Here is an 18,621-nt window from a genome sequence, read left to right as displayed (position 1 = left end):
GAGCAACCCAGACCTTGAAGCTGAAAGAGCGCTGTCACTTACAAAGAGCTTCCTCATGTAAGATGATTTAAATGTGCATCAGACACTCCCTGAAAACAAACAACGGGCCCCACAAACATACACAATTATTATTTGCCAATTTAGATACATTTTTTGTTAGACAAATTTTTGAAGTTTTTTAAATTGTTAAAAATTTTAAAACTCACATAAACCAAAACATCTGCTATCAATATTCTTTTGTGATTGCTCTCTGTCCCCTTCTCCCTCCCACCTCTCTGTTTGGTTCATATGTATCACTGGATTCAATTTCTTAAAATGTATGTGGGGTTTTTGCCTCATGCTTCGGGCAAGATTGCCTTGTAGTTTTCTCATAAGGTCTATGTAAGGCCTGCATATCAAAGATGTGAAAAAAAATCTAAACAGATACAGATAAAAACAAATGCGATGCAGCTGGAGTTTTGTTTTATTCCTTTGCTCCCTGAAGGGGTGGGGGGGTAGGGTACCAGATTCCTAGGGGAAATGAGACCAAAAAGACCCCCAAGAAGAGGCAGATCTTCTCAGCGTGTTCTGGCAATCCCTCCTTGCATTTCTGGTCCGTAATGATGAAGGCGCAGACGACACGGAGTTGTTACTGCTTCTCGGATGCGTGAAATCGAAGAGAGCCGGCATAGGTGACAAAGGAGAGAACCGGGGTCCTTTCAGGGTGGGGTTGAGGGAAACGGTCCCTGGATGACCACCCATACTAGGCTCCTCATCTGTTTGATTATATGAAAAATGAAGTAAAGCCACTACTGTTGGTGTTGAGAGCTGAGACTATGTTGCAATTTTGGAACTGTGAATTTTTTTAAAGATTTTTATTTGAGAGGTAGAGTTACAGACAGAGAGAGGAAGAGACAGAGAGAGAGAGAGAGGTCTTCCATCCGCTGGTTCATTCCCCAGTTGGCCGCAACGGCCAGAGCTGTGCTGATCTGAAGCCAGGAGCCAGGAGCTTCCTCCAGGTTTCCACGCAGGTGCAGGGGCCCAAGCACTTGGGCCACCTTCTATTGCTTTCCCAGGCCACAGCAGAGAGCTGGATCAGCAATGGAGAAGCCGGGACTTGAACAGGCGCCCATATGGGATGCCAGCACTGCAGGCGGCAGCTTTACCCACTACCTTACAGGACCAGCCCCAAACCCCACCCCTCTTAAATATCTTTCCTTGTCTTAATCAACATTGGACGAGTTCCCAGGCCACAGCAGAGAGCTGGGTCAGAACAGGAGCAGCCAGGACACCAATCGGTGTTCATGTGGGATGCTGACCCTGCAGCATCAGCCCGGAACTGTGAATACATTAGCCGACAAGCTGCAGGTACTAGAAAACTACGCCAGGATGCAGTCGAGCTGCAACTTCATGGTGCTGAGAAGTATTTCGTAGCCTTTCCAGGTTTTATAGATGTCAAATTGGACCGAGGAACACTTATTTCCTGCTGATGGAAGCTGGCAGTGTATAGTGGAGTCTCGTTGGCTGGGGAGTGAGGGGCGAGGAGCTGATTCTAGAAGTGATTTTGTTCCAACAAGAGACCGGTGCTTTCTGGGGGGTTTGGATATAATCTTTTGGGATGTGGCATGAAAATACTAGAAATATCATTTTCTAGCTTCTATTAAATTAATTAAATATGAAACATTAATAGTGTGTCTATATAGCATACTATAGTTTAGGCACACATTTTTTTAAGATTTATTTATTTATTTGAAAGACAGAATTACAGAGAGGCAGAGGCAGAGACAGACAGAAAAGTCTTGCATCCGCTGGTTCATGCCCCAAATGGCCACAATGGCTGCAGCTGAACTGATCCAAAGCTAGGAGCTTCTTCCGGGTCTCCCACATGGGCGCAGGGGCCCAGGGACCTGGGCCATCCTCCACTGCTTTCCCAGGCCATCAACAAGGAGCTTTTGGAACTGGAGCAGCTGGGACTAGAAATGGTGCCCATATGGGATGCTGGCGCTGCAGGCCAAGGCTTTAACCCACAGCACCAGAGTGCCGGCCTCAAGAGGATTTTTAACATTGATTAAAAGAGGACAATCTGAGTTTACCCAGAAATATTCATGGTTGGATTTTTAAAAATTAATTCCAAGCCTTTTCATTGATTTTTTATTAAAAAAAAGTTTTCATTGAATAGTTATGAGAGATATCATGGGGCTTCAGCATATCCAGGCAAAAATAAACAAATACATTGGGGCCGGCACTGTGGCATAGTAGGCTAAGCCTTTGCCTGCAGCGCCAGTATCTCATATGGGCACCAGTTCATATTCTGATCCAGCTCCCTGATAATGTACTTGGGAAAGCAGTAGAAGATGGCCCAAGTGCTTGGGCCCCTGCACCCACATGGGAGAAAGAGAAGAAGCACCTGGCTCCTGGCTTCAGAACAGCTCAGCCCTGGCCATTGCAGCCACTTGAGGAGTGAACCAGCAGGCGGAAAACCTCTCTCTCTCTCTCTCTGTGTGTGTGTGTGTGTGTGTAATTCTGCCTCTCAAATTGATAAATAAAATCTTTTTTGAAACAAAACCAAGTACATGAATACCGAGGTTCCTAGGGTATTGAACTTGGGGCAGAAATTGGGCCTTTCCCCGATCTTGTCTCTAATTTATTCTCCAGCTGTCTGCAAAGTTTCTCCTTCCCCTGCTCCCACTCCTCTTTTCCCCACCGCCCTCCTCTCCCCTTCCTGATTCATTTACTTTCCACCTTGTCTCCATCCCGTCCCGGGGGGTTGGAGTAGGGCGAGGGGAAGGGAGAGGACTCGGCCCCGCCCCCAGCTGCCTCCTCTCTCCCTCCCGCTCTCTCACTCACACCCCACCTGTAGCTGCAGGGTTTCCTTAGTAACTGGCACCTGCAGCGTGCACACGCTGTTTCCATGAAGTGTCAGCTCCCCAGAAGAGGCCCCTCTCTGCTGAATTTATGGATCAGCAAAGCCATTTCTTAAAAAATGATGAATGATCATTAACATTTTAACTTCAGGCCGTTTAATGGCACCGGACAAAGGGGTCAAGGGAAACTCACGGGTGTCATATGTCAAATGTCACCGCTGTGATGAGGCCCAAGAGCGACTGAGAGTTGGAGGAAGAGGAGCTGCGAGGAGCTGCAGGCGTGGCTTCCACCCCCAGTCCTCCAGGCCTGCTGGCTCCTTGACATCGCCAGAGGGACACCCTGTGCATCCCAAGTCAGGAGGAAGTGGCTTCAGCTCAGTGCGGGCGTGAGAAGCCAGCCCAGAAAGCACATGATAGGCCCCTACCCGCAGCTGGCAAAGGACCGGGGAGGGAAGAGGTCCGTTCCCCAGCAGGTGAACAGTGTCGTGGTCAGAGGGTGACGCCAGGTGCCCAGGGTCCAGAGTGCAAGGAGTAGCACTTTTCCAACAGAAGCAATGCCTCATGGTGAGGTGACACGTGAGATGCCATAGTCTATATCACCATCATAGCAAGGGCACGGAAGGCAAGCTACAGTGGTCTGTCCCCTCCCCAGGGACCCCAGCTCCAGCTAAGCAAGACACCAACAACCCACATCTATCGAGTGTGTGAGCCAGATGCTGAGATACTCACCTAACACTGACTTGAACCTCACGCACGCTCCACAGGCTGAACTCTAGTTCTACCCCATTTTACTTACAAACAGACTGAGACTAAGAGAGGTAAGGACCATGCTCAGCTTCCGCCAGGAGCTACATGGCAGTGGGAACAGAATATGAACCTGGCTGGGTCTGATGATTTTTAAAATTGTATTTATTTGAAAGGCAGGGAGAGAGAAAGAAAGAGAGAGAGAGATTTCCCACCTACTGGCTCACTCCCCAAATGCCCACGAAGTCAGGGATGGAAACCCAATGTGGGTGCTAGGGATCCAACCCCTTAGGTTACCACCATTGGGGTAAGGTGTGCATTAGCAGGAAACTGGAATGGAGAGTGGGGCCAGGATTCCAACCTAGGCACTCCCAAACGCAATGAAGGCGACCCAAGGGGTGCCTTAACTGCTGCACTGGACACTTGTCCCCCTTTCTTCTTTTTTTAAAAAATTTATTTATTTGAGAGGCAGATGAGAGAGAGAGAGAGAGTTCCTATTTGATGATTCACTCCCCAAATGTCCATAACGGCTACGACAGGGCCAGGCTGATGCCACGAGCGAGGTACTCAGTCTAGATCTTCCATATCGATGGCAGGAACTGTCACTTGCTGCTTCCAAGTGTGTGCATTGGCAGGATCGGGAGTGAGGTTGGGACTTGAACCTGGAACTCGAACACAAGCTCTCCAATGTGGGATGCGGGCGTTCCAACCAGCGTCTTCACCACTAGGCTAAACCCTAGGCCCTGTATCCATATTCTTCAATTCCAAGTGCTCCCAAGCTCCTGGCCAGCTGAGTGTGTGGGGTCCAAGCAGTGAGGGAAGGACAAGACCTCTACAGCGGGAGGCTGTAAAACATTGCCTGGTGTCCCAAACCCGTTTATCTCAAAATGGAAAAGTGTAGCTAATTAAAGAGAACTGGGAGGTTAAAAAAAAAAATAGTGCATGTTCGAGAATGGCCTAAATCTTGAAGGCGAAATGAGAAGTAGCAGCGGCTGGCAAGCTTTGAAATGCACATAGCAGGCCCCAGTAAACCGTGCTATGGGGCTGTTCGAGGAACAGTGGGGAATAATGAGGTGTTTTCCAAAGTACTAAAATAATTCCCCACTGTTAGGCCAAGTAGAAGTCCCCGTGCACCACAGCTGCTCTGACCTTGCAGTGTGTGTCAATGTCAAGAGCTGTTGTCACCAGCCGATGGGGCTCCCGTTTGGTACTTAGAGATTCTCTTTATGCACTTAAAAGGCATCATTAGTACCAGGTGGCTATTAAAGCAGTCTTGCTGTTGGGAATGATTTTCCGAGGCAAATGCGGAGGAAACGTGTTGAGGGCTGAAGTCATTAGCTGCGACCACAGAAGGACTGACCGTGGGCAATTGCGCCATTAATCTTGATAAGGGGAAGTGTGAACAATTCATAAAATCTGCTGGACGAGGTTTCTCCCTAAATGGACACTGGAGTGAATGACCCCGTGTCTGCTCTAGGTAAGAGGACCCGTGTGAGCTGTGACCTTGCCTGGGGGTAAGGAGCCAGAGGGATGCGGCAGTGACTCCAGGCCTTGCTAGGGAGGTGGGACTGTGGCAGAGGCCAGAGAGTTTAGAGCTTACATGTTACAGAATACTGGCTGGGGGCCGCCCACAAGTCTAACGCATCTAATGCTTTAGCTACTAACTGCTTAACCCTTCCGGCAGTCCTGTGAGATAGGTACGTTAGCACTCCCATTTTAGAGATGTGAAAACTGAGGCTGAGAGGCTGTGCGACATGCCTGAGGTTTCACAACTAGTGAGTGAACAGCAGAGCTGGGGTCCTGAAGACAAAGCACAATGCACGCCATGGCCACCGAGAGGGGCAAGTGGCTCTGTGAAGTCAGGGTGCACTGGCCAGGAGCGATGGTCACGCAGCCATTCTTGGGGCTGTTCAAGGCATTTTGCTTGCTGGCTTTGCCTGCAGGGCCTAAGCATGGTAACATCTGCATACTAGGCGAGTGTTTTAGAAAAGCCAGCCAATGTGTGAGCCGGCAAATCCACAGGAAAGCTGCCCTGGGAGGGTCCTCCTCCTCCATGACGGCTGCTGCTCCTTCCCCTCATCAAACGAGGGCAACTGTGGCAGAGTTTTGACGGCAAAGCTTTAGTCTTGCTTGGCTCTTTCTGACTTCTTTTTCTTGCCTAATGTTAAAAAAAATCTTTAGAGGGATCCCATTTTTTTTCCCAATTAATAATGTGAAAAATCGGCAGCACGGACAGAGTTAGAGTCCCAGGACCTCCGTCCTTTAGGAACGGACTGTTTCTCTGATACCATTGCTCGCGGACGTGTCTTGAACTTGAGTTTGTGTTTTTAGTGTTTATCAATTCCATTTCCCATGAACCTTTAGAAGTGCTCTCATAGGACGTGTCAGGCCCTCAACAGAGCTTGAGTACCCATGGGGCAGACACTACTCCCCAGGCTGAGACACTGATGGGGGAGTGTGGGTGGACGGCAGGCTGCCTGCCTCAACTCAGCCTCTGTGACCGGGGAGCAGTCAGTGCCCTCTGCCACCTGCCGCTAACTGGCCTCTTCCATTGTGGGTTCTAGGCTCAAGTCTCTTACAGACTGGATGTTTGCGTTCCCCTGAGTCACAGATTGAAGCGCTAACCCCCTGTCTGACTTTGTTTAGAGATCGGGTCTGTGAGGAGGTTAAATGGGGTCTTAGATGTGAGGCCCTGACCTGATAGGGCTGGTACCCTTATGGGAAGAGCAAGGGGCACCAGAGCTCTCTCGCCTCCACATGAACACACAGCAAGCAACCTCAATCTTGGATTTCCCAGTCTCCAAAATCGTCCGATGTAGATTTCCATAGTGTAAGCCTGCAGTACTTTGTTAAGGCAGCATGAGCCAACTAACAGACAGTCTCACCCCTGCTTGTTGAATGAGAGAGTGAAGTCTGGAAGAGCATTCGAACCTGCACCATCGCCAGTCATCCAATCCTGGCAAAGATGGCAACGAATCCTTTGCTAGTCCTCCCACGACGTGGTAGAGCTGAGATCCCCTCCTCCTGAATCTGGGCAGGCTCTGGTGCCTTGTCTGGCCACAAGAATGTAGAGGGAGTGATTGGCTTGGGGTCTGAGCCTTCCAGCTTCCATCCGGGCCTCTTGGGACCCTTGCCCTTGAAGCCCAGCTGTCAAGACGTGAGGACTCGAGTGGCCCATGGGAAGGCCTGCGGGTGATGGGTCCAGCATCCTCCTCACAAATGCATGCCCCAGCTTCAGTGGAGTCGCTTCCTCTAGTGGCTCACGGAGCAGAAACAAGCCATTCCCAAACTGCAGACTCACGAGGAAAATCAATGAATACTGTGTTCTTTTAGCTGTGACGTTTGGCAGAGATTTTTCTACTGCATTACATAACGAGACACCAAGAAACAGCAGTAAAGGACCATTGCACCTGCTCAAGGTCACCTCTGTGCTACCCCAGGGGCCATTTGATGGACACAGGTGCTTAGGATCCTAGGATCTCTTGCTGGAGCCATTGCCACCCCGCTCACCACTTAGTATCCAGACGACCGGGATATGAAATGTGCAGGGCTGAAAGAGATCTCTCCTGGCCACTTGGCAACCCTGGTTGTCCAAGAATTCATCCATCTTGGAGCTTCGTCATAAGTCATGTAGTAAAATGCAAACACAAGACCTCATTTTACCATGCAGGAAACAATTACAGGCACAGAATAAAGGGAGAAGCCACAGGCTTCCAGACTTCTGGTCTGCCAATGCCCCTCCCTCTCCACTCATGCACATCTTCTAGAAAAATGCTGGGCCTGGGCAGAGAAACAGCCTGGTTGTGGTTCACCAGTTCACAACATTGTTTGCACACTGGGATCACTTGGGGGCTTAAAAAATACCTCTGACTCCAACCCTTAAAGATTGGATTTAATGGGTCTGGGGCACAACCTGGGTATTGGTACTGAAAATTCAATCAAAACAAAACAAAACCCATGCCACTCCCTGCTGATTGTGTGTGTTACCCGGGTAGAGAGCCATGAATCTAGACTCGTCATCATCATTGTCAGCATCATGGTTCTGGAGGATGTTCCCCAAGTCCTTGAATAAATTTCAGCTAGAATGTGAGACAGTCCAAATGCAGGAATTCCAGTGAGGGAAGACATCGGCCTCTGATAATCCCATAAATAATAGGCTTGCTCAACAATAAGACAGAAAAATTCACCAAATAGTACAATGTGTACTGCTGTTGATGTGGGATTTGGTGTCTACCACTGTGATGATGGTATTACATACTTCCCAGGCTGAACTATCCGAGTTCTAGTCCCTTTTCAAATCTCTTGTAACCCACTGATTACACAAGGGAGAAGTCTCTGGTGCCCACTTGTCTTTATCAACCCCTCACTCTTGCCACTCAGCAAAAGTCAAGTAAATCTTTGTCCCCATAGCAGCCAGGTGAGCAAACTGCAGAATTCATGAAAGTGCCACGTCCCAGCCTCCCAGGAAAAAGCTGAGTCTCAGAGACATTCGGTGACTTGCTGAAGACTCACTCTTCCTCCCCCCAACCCTTTCGCACTGTATTTCAACGAGGAAAAGTATGTGGAGAGAGTAGGTGCTTGGCATTAGCACTGGGGAGTGCCCATTGGACCCAGTTCTTCCTCTGATCTCAGCGAAAAGGCAAAGCAAGTCTCCTCCTCCTCCTGAGGTGCAGGAGGCACGGGAATCCTGAAGAGTAAGAATCCTCAGTTTTGGAGACAAATTTCAAAAGCTAAATGGAGAAGGCATTTGTTTCACAAAGGAACTTCTTAAAACCAAGGTGGCAACTGCCCGGGGCAGGAGACAGCCAGGGTGGCCACTCATCCTCAGCGGTTCTTTCATTGCTTCAGAGTTCGTCTTTCCTTGCCACTGCTGGCTTTCCCTGAATGGGTACAGGCTGCAGCCTGCACACTCCTGTGTGGAAGTAGAAACCTCTTGTGCACCATGGTACAGAGGCCTCCTAAGATGCTTCCAACCCTGGAACCCCGGGCAGCTGGGAAAGGTGAGTTAGCCACCTGGGTGTCTGCCCCCTCCAAGAACAAGCCTTTGAACTTCAGAATGGGAAGAAAAAGAGAGCTGAACCAAGAGAGGAGATTGAATGTGAACCCAGATTAAATCCTGGAGGAAATGTTCGCACCTGTTACTGGCATATAATTTATTCTGGACCAACAGCAGGCATCCTAAGCCCTCCTGTTGAGCTTAGAGTCTGGCCACTTGAGACTCCAGTGAGGTCCATCAGACAGCCTGGGGTGTCTGTCAAGAGGGCTGCTGTCCCAGCCCTCCTCCTAGAGTCTTTGGTTACTGGCTGATGGTGATGGTATAGCCACATTGACCAGGATATGGGGGTTGGGGGCACCAGAAGTCCTTTCCCATTGGATGTTCCTGAGAAGGAAGGAGGGCAACCAAAGATTCCAAAGCATGAAATAATAGACTCATAGATATTTGGAGTCTCAGACATGCACTCTTGATAATAATTGAATAAAATAGCTTGAAATAACAGAATGTATTAGCAGTAGAGTTTGGTGGCTAAAGAATCAGTCTTACTCAGAAATTGACTCCTGGCAGCCCGATAACTGACACCGAGTTCCTTAAGTTCTCGGAGCCTGTTTTCCTCATTCAGCAAATGGAACACCAGCAGGTATCCCAGCGCTTCCCTGGCCTATCGTAAAATACAAATACGGGGGGTTAGTGAGTTTAAAGGACATGTGGGGCGGATGGAACATCTGTGTCTCCCACCCCAAGTTCATATGCTGAAAATTACTGGGATGTGGAGTAGGGCCTTTGGGAGGTGAGGAGGGTGGAGCCCTCACAGATGGGATTAGTGCCCTTGCAATACTAAAACCCCAGAGAGCTGGCTCCCTCCTCCCGCCAAGTGAAGACACAGCGAGAAGCAGACCATCCACGAACGTGGAAACAAGCCTTCAGCAACACCGAGTCTGCCAGAAATAAATCGCTATTGTTTATAAGCCACGCAGTGGCCTATGGTATCCTGCTGTAGCAGCCCAAACTGACCAACCCAGGTTGAGTCTGGCAGACAGCAAGCATTGCAGAAGTCCTCCTTAACATCAGAGAGATCACCTGGGGAGGCCAACGCACAGCCAGGGACGCCTGGCAGGAGAGGAATAGGTAAAGGAAAAAGACACTGGGTGTGGTGCAGCTTCCTGGTTCAGCTCTCCCTCACCTCCAGGGGGCTGAGTCCCGGAGGAAGCGACGCTTCTGCCATCAGAGAAGTTAGAGGGTCCAGATCCTACAGACTGGCCACAGCCCAGCGCCTCCGGGTCTTTCTGCAGTTACCGGCACTCAGCGTGCGGAGCTCACGGGCCAGCTGTCTGCGAGCGCCAGCAGGTGCAGCAGAGAGCGGGGCTGCACCCGCCCGCCCGCTGCTCCCGTGTTTAATCAAAACTGTATTCAAAATATGATTCTAGGAGATTATATTGGGAGCTTTGCAGGAGGCTCTCAGAGGGGGGAGAAATGTGGGAACAGATTGCCACTGGGGCCTGGGGGGCTGGGATAATCGCAGGCTCAGACATGCCATTCTCAGGCCCTTTGCCTGGACCTCTGGAGCTCACCGCCAGCTCGGGAGGAGACACTGAGTACCTGGATGGGGAACCAGATCATTCTGGAATTTCATACCTGGAGATCTGAGAGGGGAAGGAGCTTGTCCAAGCCACCTCCCAAGGTAGTGATGCAGTAGGGAAGGCAAAGCAGCTTTTCTGGGACCCTAGAACACAGTTTTCATGCCCCTTATCGTGTCCAGCCAATGAGGCCCCAATCTCTGGGACAACCAGAGATGACAGGCTTCCACCGCAGTCTCCCAAACAAGATGAGACTCCTTCCTGGGTGCTGGGTGGCAAGGCAGGCAACCAAGGCCTGGCTCCTTTGCCAGGGCCCACTGCTGCTACATAAGGTGGAATGGTTGCAGGCAGCATGCAGGCACAACTCCTTGGCCACCAACCTCTGGAACCAGTCTCCCATGGGCCACACGACCTTGGGGTTCATGGGTCCCCTCCAGTCTGGCCTTCGATTCCCATCTCCAGGTGCTAACCCTGAGCCCCTCTCCTCTCCACCAAATGGCCAGTGGAGCCCCACTCTCAACTGGGAACCCCAGAATGGAAGCTTCTGCAGTCTCCCGAGGGCTCTACCTGGCCCCTCAGGAGGCAGTGGGGTCGAGGGCGCCTTTCGAGAAACCTGCATCTAAGGCTCTTTATTACAAGCGTTAATCCCGCAAAGCCGACTGGAAATAATGTTTATCTTTTCGCAGTTTAATTTTCCGGACCCTAAGCCGCGGGTCAGCAAGGGCGACTGGAGCGTCCCCGGGGAGGCTGGGGGTGGAGCAGCTGTCGCCCAGGAGCGACGGGAGAAGGGAGGGGGCCCCCCACAGGAGGCGGGGCGGGCGAGCGCTAGGAGGGGGCGTTGGTCCCAGAGCGCGCCGGCTCCTCCGACCCGCGTGAGCCCGAGCCGGTCCCCTGCCGTCGCATGGGACCTCAGTTTCCTCATCTGAAGAGTGGGTTTCTGCTTTTGTAGATCACATCTCCAGAACGCTCTCTGATCTCTAAAGAACGCGCCGGGAAGGGCGGGGCGAACGGGGCTGCCTCTGTTTCCACCAGCTTCTCCAACATCCCGCCGCCCACCTTTCCCCTACGCAGCCCGCAGGGATCTTGAAATCGATCGAGGAAGCGGACCCTCTCGCCCCAGATTTCAGGGACTCAAGGTCTTCCCCCGGCCGGGGGCGCGGGGACCGGGACACGCAGGGACCAGCGTCATCTCCAACGCTCCGGTAGCACCCAGCCCGCGGGGACCGGGTCCCAGCGCGCCTGGCCGACACCCCCCAGCGACTCCGAGCCCGCTCGGGGCACTGCCGGGCGCCCTTTGCCCTTCAGGCACGGTGCGCTGGCTCCCTCACTGGCTGAAGCTGAGGCCACACTCGGCCCGGGACGCGAACTCGGGCGTTTTTAACTCTTTCACCGTCAACCTCTCGCTCTGCCCGCAAGGTCAAAGCACCTTTTCCTTCCCTGCCAGTTCCCATCGGTTGGGCCGTTCCAGAAGTGTTTGCTGACATTTTGGATTAAATGGAAAAAACGGCCCCGCGCGCTGCGGGGTCCCCAGCGCCGGGACAAGGGGTCGCCAAGATATCACCATTGCCTCTCTTTCCAATACATTTACAATCCACGTCCGAACCCGGGGAAGAAATGCGCCTCCCAAATCCCCTGCCATCTTCCGACACTTCCCACGTACACCAGCCGGCGGGTTCATCAGCCCAGCCCGCGCGTTGCGTGCGCGAAGCAGTGAGCGCCACGGCCTGGTGCGTTACCTGTCGGTTTCTCTCCTATTAAAAAGAATGGGGTCTGCCGCCTATGCCGCCCCGTCCCTAAGCCCCTGGCAACATTCTATCCCCTCCCCCACCGCCACTACTCTGCGCGCCCCTGGCACAACGAGGCTGCACGGCAGGGTTCGGATTGATCACTTTTAAGGACACAAGGGGTGCAGGGGGAGAAGACGCGGTGGTCCTTACAAAGTGAGGGGTGGGGGTGAGGGCCAGGGGTGAGCAGCAGGCTGCAGGCTCGGAATCCCGAGGAGGAGGTTGACTTGAGGATGTCGGCGCTCCGGGCGCCCTCGCCCGGCGTCCGCCGTGGCCTTCCCGGAGGCACCCAGACGCTTCGCCCGCGCGCGGGATCTAACAAGGTCCCCCGGCTCTGTGGGCAGGGACGGCGTCTCGGAGGGTCTCCGAAGGTCTCTTAGGCCAAGTGAGAGCTCCTAGTCCCCGGCAAGGCCTGGCAGCTTCTTAGCGTGGAGGTGAATTTGAAAAGTGGGGCTCATTTCCAAGATGCTTCCGCAAATCGCAGCTGGTGCGCTAACCTGCTGAGAGAGGAAAGGTTGATTACAACCCGAAGGCCGCTTCCAGGCGGGGTAGGTGCCTGCTCCTCCAGGAGCGAGCCTGGGTCTGGTGGCAATGTGCTTGCCAAAGGTCACGTTTGGACTCAGCGTATCAGCCTAACCTGATTTCTAAGCCAGCAGCTAATGTTGAGAGAAATTACTACCAACAGCAGAATGTGACAGCAATTGCTAGAGGGTACCTCCTGCCTGGAGAGTGTTCCTTTGTGTGTGTGTGTGTGGGGGGGTGATTCCCTCTCGCACCTGGAGGTCAGCTGGGGCAGGGGGCACCGATGGGCAGTCTGACCTTGCAGGAAGATGAGGCTCGCTGAAAGGAGGGTTCTGTGGGGGACAGAACCAATCCTGGGCCGCAGGCTGGACTTAAATCAGTACCGTGTGATTGGTACTCTCCCCTGGACTTCTCTGAAAGGCTTCCCACGGCCTCAGCCTCCAGGTGTGACTCTCAGAACAGCAAGGGGCCAGCTGGCCTCCTTCCCCTCCCCCTCCCCCGCCGAGGCAGGGGAGGGAGCACCCGTGCTATGGGGGGTGTGGTGCTGCACAGCAGGTGCACGGGCCGGACTGCAGGCCACCGGTGCAGAGCTATGGGCTGTGCACCTTTTCAGTGACTCAGTGATCCCAGGGAAAATTCCTGTCCCCCTCTGTGACTCAGCTTTGAAATCGCCCTACACTTCCGTGTCTCAAGGAGTGCTGCCGGCCGCTGCTGAACCCGGGCACGCAGCAGAGAGGAGAGGTGGCGAAAGGCAGGGCACTCTTTGGCACAGGCACTCTCAGCGCCGTTGGGGGCCCACTACCTTCTGCGCCCGATGGGTACGGGCACTGCACTGCAGGCTCCCTCCGCCGCGGGCAGGGCGCACAGTTCAGCGGCAACCCCTGCAGGGCAAACCTCGGGTTTCCAAAAGCTTTGGCTACGCGGGATGACTCCTCGCCTATGGCGTCTCTGGGAACCGCGGGTGGCCTGGAGGAGCGAGGAGGCTGTCCCGGGATCAGGTGGCACTCAGGGCTTCGCGGCCTGGGTCCGATTGGAGGTGAGCCTTCCACAGCGCCGGCGGCCGCAGTGTAAGCCAGAGACCAGATACGCGGTTTCTCGCCGCGGGGGTAGTGCGTGGTCAGCGTGGGGCCCCCCGGCTCCGCTGTGAGGAAGTGAACTTCTCCAGGCCCAGGGGGCTCGCTGAAGGAGAAGCGGGGCGCCACCAAACCGCACTGCCTGCGCTCCAACCGCTCGTCCGGAGGCGCGGCGTACGGTGCAGGCAGCAACTGTGAGTCCGTACGGAACCCCGGCAGCCTGTCGGCAGCTGCAGCCACTGCCTCCTCTTCTTCCGCTTCCTCCTCCTCTTCTTCCTCCAGGTCTTCCAGGTCACTCAGCCGGAGTTCCTGGGCCTCCTGGCTAGCAGTAACGTCTGCAGGCAATTAAGAGCCAGTGAGAAAAGCCCCAGGGCCCAAGGGAGATGCGCGGGAGGGGGGGGGGGTGCCCATCGCGAGCGTTTAGCGGGGCGAGTGAGCACTCAGAGAGGCCTCGGTGTGATCCGCCAGACCTGCTCCACCCCCCACCCCACTTGCCCCCAGCTCCACCCCCACCCGCGGGGGACTCTTCTCCCAGGAAATGGCTCTCTGGCTGGTGCATTTCTGGATCTCAGTTCCCCCATAGAGAAAACAGGAGGGAAGTTTTGCCCGAGTTCAACACCCACAGGTGGCTGCTGTTACCTTCTTTCATTCGGCAACTATTTCCCAAGTGCCAGCTGTGGGCCAGCATCATTTAAGAGCTGAGTGTTCAGGGAATACCTGAAGGTAGGACATAGTGTAGTGGAACGGATATTCTAGTGTGCTTAGATAGATGGAAACCTTCTCATAGCAATAAATACGGCAAAAGAAATTTTAAAAACTGATGTGATAATCACTGCTGGGATGAGGATGGGGTTCTGTAGGGAATTCCAGGTGGCAGCAAGCGCATAGGCAAAGGGCCTGAGGCAGGCAGGGGATTCAAGTGCATGGGTAAGCCAAGGAGCGCTTTGGGGGGCAATCTATCCCCACAGGGCGCCTTCTGCAGAGTGCACTGCTCACCGGCTTCTAAAACTCCTAAGGTGGGGAGGTGACAGTGGGCAGTACCTTTGCTGTCCCCTTTGAGGCAGCCCAGAGAGTCATCTGCTCCACCCTCCGCCTTCCTGTCCTCCCCTCCTTTGTTCTTGGGTGCCCATGTCATCTTGTTCTCCTTCTTGAGGCGCCGGCGCGCATTGGCGAACCAGGTGGACACCTGGGTGAGGGTCATCTTGGTGATGATGGCCAGCATGATCTTCTCGCCCTTGGTGGGGTAGGGGTTCTTGCGGTGCTCGTTGAGCCAGGCCTTGAGCGTGCTGGTGGTCTCCCGCGTGGCGTTCTTCCTGCGCCCGGCGCTGCTCAGTTCCACGGTGCCATAGCTGTGGGGAGAATGAGCTCAGGTTCCAGGCTGAGAGGCAGCAGCTCCAGGCCGGGGGACAGTCTGCCACCCAGAAGCTCAGCTCCGCTCCCCGCCCCCTTCTGTCCCAGAAGCCACCCACCTTGGGCAGGTGACTGGTGGTGCCAGCCCCCAAGGTGCCCCCACTTCTTACCGGTCGTACTGGTACTGCCCTAGTGTCTGCTCGTAGGGATAATAGGCTCCTGTTTGTGCCAGGCCTGGTGTGAAACTCCCTGCAGCCTCCTTAAATTCATACTGTGCATTCTGGTGGGAAAGGAAAAGCCAGTTCAGCACCATATTGGGGAAGGAGGCAGGGGGAGTTGTGAACTGTGGGGTAGGGGTCAAGGTCACTTCACATTGTGGTGCCACCACTGGCATGGGCTGTGCAACTTGGGGCACAGCTGTTGCGACACTCTCTGCCTCAGTTTCTCCCTTGGTAAAAGGAGGGTAATAATAGTAGCTAAGGGTGACTGAAGATCTCACTGGCAGGGAGCCTGGCGAGATCCCTGGTGCAGACTACCCAGGAGTTAAATACCAGCTGTGGGGACCACGTGACCCCAGGGACTCCCACCCCAGCTGGGGCACTTCCGGCTCTTACAGAGCTCTCCCCTGACCCTGCATACCTCGAGACTCTGGACTTCTGGGTACCTCAATTTCCTCTAGCAAAGAGTGCTGGCTTGCTTACCTCACCGATAAGAGAAGTTCAAGCATTTTCTACACTGCCAGACTTCAAAGGGCTGTTGATGTCGTTATGCACAGTGCTAACCCTTTCTTTCCTGCCTCGATTTTGCCTGGGGAGGTCACACTGGATTTCACCTGCCGCTGCCCAACCCCAGACCCCATCCCCGGGACTCACCAGCGCCCCATAGAGCGCGGGCGGCTCCGGGCCGTAGGGCAGGTAGCCAGGGTAGCTCTGCGCAGCTGCAGCAGCCGCGTAGGGGGTTCCGTAGATACCCAAGGCAGCGCCTAGCTCCGGCCGCGCGCTGCCCAGCAGCGGATTGTCATAGGGTGCGCAGCAGAGAGCGGGTGCCGGGGTGGAGCCTGAGGCCACCTCTGACACCGAGCGCGGAGCGGATTCGCAGCAAGTGGCGCTGGAACTTGCAGACACGAGAAACTACAAGGAGGAGAGAGGGGGCACTGGAGGTCAGAGGCTGCGCCTTGGCCGGGCAGGTGCCGGAGGGGCGGAGGGTACGGCCGAATCGCGCCTTCATTCGCGCCTTCATGCTACACCAATGCCACTGCGTGCTGGCCACTCTGCGACGTGCTGGGGCGAGAATGCTCCGAAGGCAATTGATCCACACTACCCCTATAGAAGTGCTGACGCCGGGCTCCAGGTGTTGCGAAACGCGACCGTCTGAAACCGCTGCTAAAGAAACCACAGCCTCCGCCCCCGCCCCCGCCCCCATCACCCAGGTCTCATCGCTACTCTCGTTTTATAGACAGGAAATTCAGGACTCGGGAAGTCTTGAGACTTGTCCAAAGGCACACAGCGGGTCAAAGGTCGAGCTGGCCCTAAACCCTAGGAAATGTGCCTGGCGCCTCTGTCCAGAGCCTGGAGACGCGGTGGGTGTGCTCAGAATTGCTCCCCAGGAAACCCCTGTCCTGGCACAACGCCCACCCTAGTTTGGGGGAAGCAGAGGCAGAGAGATTGGAGCCGCCCAAGGGAGGGTAGGATGAGAACGGAGGTCAGCACACCACCACCACCACGAACACCGGCGCCGGCGCCCGGGCGTCTTCCCGAGGCTGTCCCGCCGCCTGGGTCAGCCGCACAGGGAAGCGGCCTGACGGAGGCGCCCCAAGATCCCACCCAGCACGCCGAGAGCGTGGGCAGTGCCCTGCTGCGGGCCTCAAGTCCTCAGTCGGGGGTCGGGGACGGCTGAGGGGGCTGCGGTCCGTGACCCCGGTGGTGGCCCCGCTGGCTTTCCCCGGGACCCGGGAAGAGGGCTCTCAGTGCACTGCGCAACCCCTCCACCCCGTCTGTCCGCGACCCCCACGGAGGCGCTTCTTACCTGGGAAGCGCCACTGTACGGGTGTCCGAAGTGGGGGAAGGACATCGTGGCTGTCCCCGAGCTGACTTCCTCTTCCCTTGCCGAGTTCCCGCCTCAGCCTCGAGGTTCGGCGACCCTAGCCGTGCGGAGCCTCCGTTCCTTACTCGGCTGCGGGTGCCCAGCGCCGGGTCCTCTGCCCGCTTGGCCCGACTGGAGGCAGAGCCGAGGGCAGCCCGGGTGCCGAGCCCTGGGCTCCGGAAGGCGCCCTGCCGGCCCGTGGGGTCCAGAAGATAGAAGGGCCCATGGATGGGCAGGGGAAGGAAGAAGGTGCGAGTTCCCAAAAGACACGCGGTGGCGAGGTGAGGCGCGGCGCGGGGCTGTGAGGCTCCCCAGGTGTCCCAGTGCAAGGTGGCCAGAGGCTCAATGTGACGTCACGGTAATCCCGGGCCGCCAGACAGGACCCTGGACCCCGGGGCCCCGGGCCACCGGGCGTGCCCAGCGCAGCCAGCCCGGGTGCACGCGCGCGCGCGCTCTCTCCCCCGCACTCACACTTGGCTCCGGGAGGTTTGTGCAGCTGGCGAGGAGCGTCAAAGACCCTGACCCTCTCTGCTAGGCGTTGGATCCTACCCCTTTTCGCCTCCAGCTCCTGCGCGCGCGCGCGCACGCACACACACACACAATCTCTCCAAATTACCCGGGAGAAGTAGGAGTAACGCCTCCCGCCGCGCCGCGCAGGCCCCCGGCGCAGCGCGCTCACCTCCTCCCCTGCGGCCCCGAGGAGCCGAGAGGCATCCGGGCGGCGAGGGAGGAGAGAATACAAAAGAAGAGACCGGAGAAAAGTGGGGGAGAAAGGCTCGAGAAGGAGGGGAGAGGAGAGGGATGAGGAGCCTGAGCGCACCGAGGCGCGCGGGGGAGGGGGCGGGCGCGGGGGAGGGGACGAAGGCTGGGCGGAGGCTGAGCGCCGGCAGGTGGAGAGCGGAGGCTCCGGGGAGAAGCCTCCGTGAGGCCCCGCTCCTCCGCCCCACCGCTGCAGGAAAGTTTGTTCGCGCCCCAGGCCCGGGCTCGTGGGAGCAGCTCCGGGCAGCGTCGGATCCCATTGGCCCGCCCATCTTTGGCCTCCTGCCTCAGCCCTAGATTCCGGCTCGCCGAGCCCTCTCCCAGGCCAGGACCCCGACCCTGGGGGCCGCTCGGGGCGCGCCTCGGCTAGGGCGAGTAGCGCCCCCTCGAGGCCGAGGTCGTGGACCCCTCGGATGCCGCCTGAAAGCGTGCCGGGTTTGACCCCTGCCTCCCAGCTGCAGCCCGCGCACTCACGACCCCTGGGCCTGTCTTCCCGAGTCGAGGCGTGGCTGCGTCACGCGCTCCGTCCGCGGTGTCGCGGGGAGCTGGGGAGCCAGAGCGTGGCGCCGGGGCAGGGCTGCAGCCGCTGCGCTCCGCTGGGGGTGGCGCTGGCGAGCCGCGGTGGAGGCTCCGAGAGGGGCGGCCTGCCCATTCCCTGCGCACCGCCTGGGCCCAGCGGTCCGACCGCCACCCCTCGGCGGCCCGGAGGCCCTCAGAGGAACACTGGTGAGGGGTGGGGGTGGGGGTGGGGGGCTTGATGGCACCGGGAGGGGTGCGTCCTCTAGGCTTGCCCGAGGGGACAGGGGCCTCACGTCTGAAAACTTCAATCGCCAGGCTCCGGGAGCCGCCTGTCTGAGGACCAACTAGCTCGAGACGTCTGGGGACAAAACG

The 18,621-nt window shown here is 56.0% G+C and overlaps 1 protein-coding gene across 2 annotated transcripts; it reads right to left on the bottom strand.

The window, feature by feature from the left end:
• Positions 1-12,035: 12,035 nt before the first annotated feature.
• On the bottom strand, positions 12,036-17,961 carry IRX6 (iroquois homeobox 6). 2 transcript variants are annotated; one of them, XM_051847157.3, is made up of 6 exons: positions 16,915-17,961; positions 15,762-16,019; positions 15,060-15,169; positions 14,581-14,888; positions 13,269-13,874; positions 12,036-12,441 (listed from the first exon to the last, which is right to left on the bottom strand). In XM_051847157.3, the coding sequence occupies exons 1-6, from the start codon at positions 16,957-16,959 to the stop codon at positions 12,437-12,439; spliced, it is 1,332 nt and encodes a 443-aa protein (XP_051703117.1). In that variant the 5' UTR covers positions 16,960-17,961; the 3' UTR covers positions 12,036-12,436. The 2 variants fall into 2 exon arrangements, with proteins under 2 accessions (XP_051703117.1, XP_051703116.1); XM_051847156.3 differs by having other exon boundaries at positions 12,036-12,444; positions 16,915-17,600.
• Positions 17,962-18,621: the final 660 nt, after the last annotated feature.

The sequence above is a fragment of the Oryctolagus cuniculus genome, chromosome 18, assembly GCF_051225735.1.
Source record: "Oryctolagus cuniculus isolate XC-2025 breed Fujian yellow rabbit chromosome 18, ASM5122573v1, whole genome shotgun sequence".
NCBI classification, from domain to species: Eukaryota; Metazoa; Chordata; class Mammalia; order Lagomorpha; family Leporidae; genus Oryctolagus; species Oryctolagus cuniculus.
This window is presented reverse-complemented; position numbering and strand designations above follow the sequence as displayed.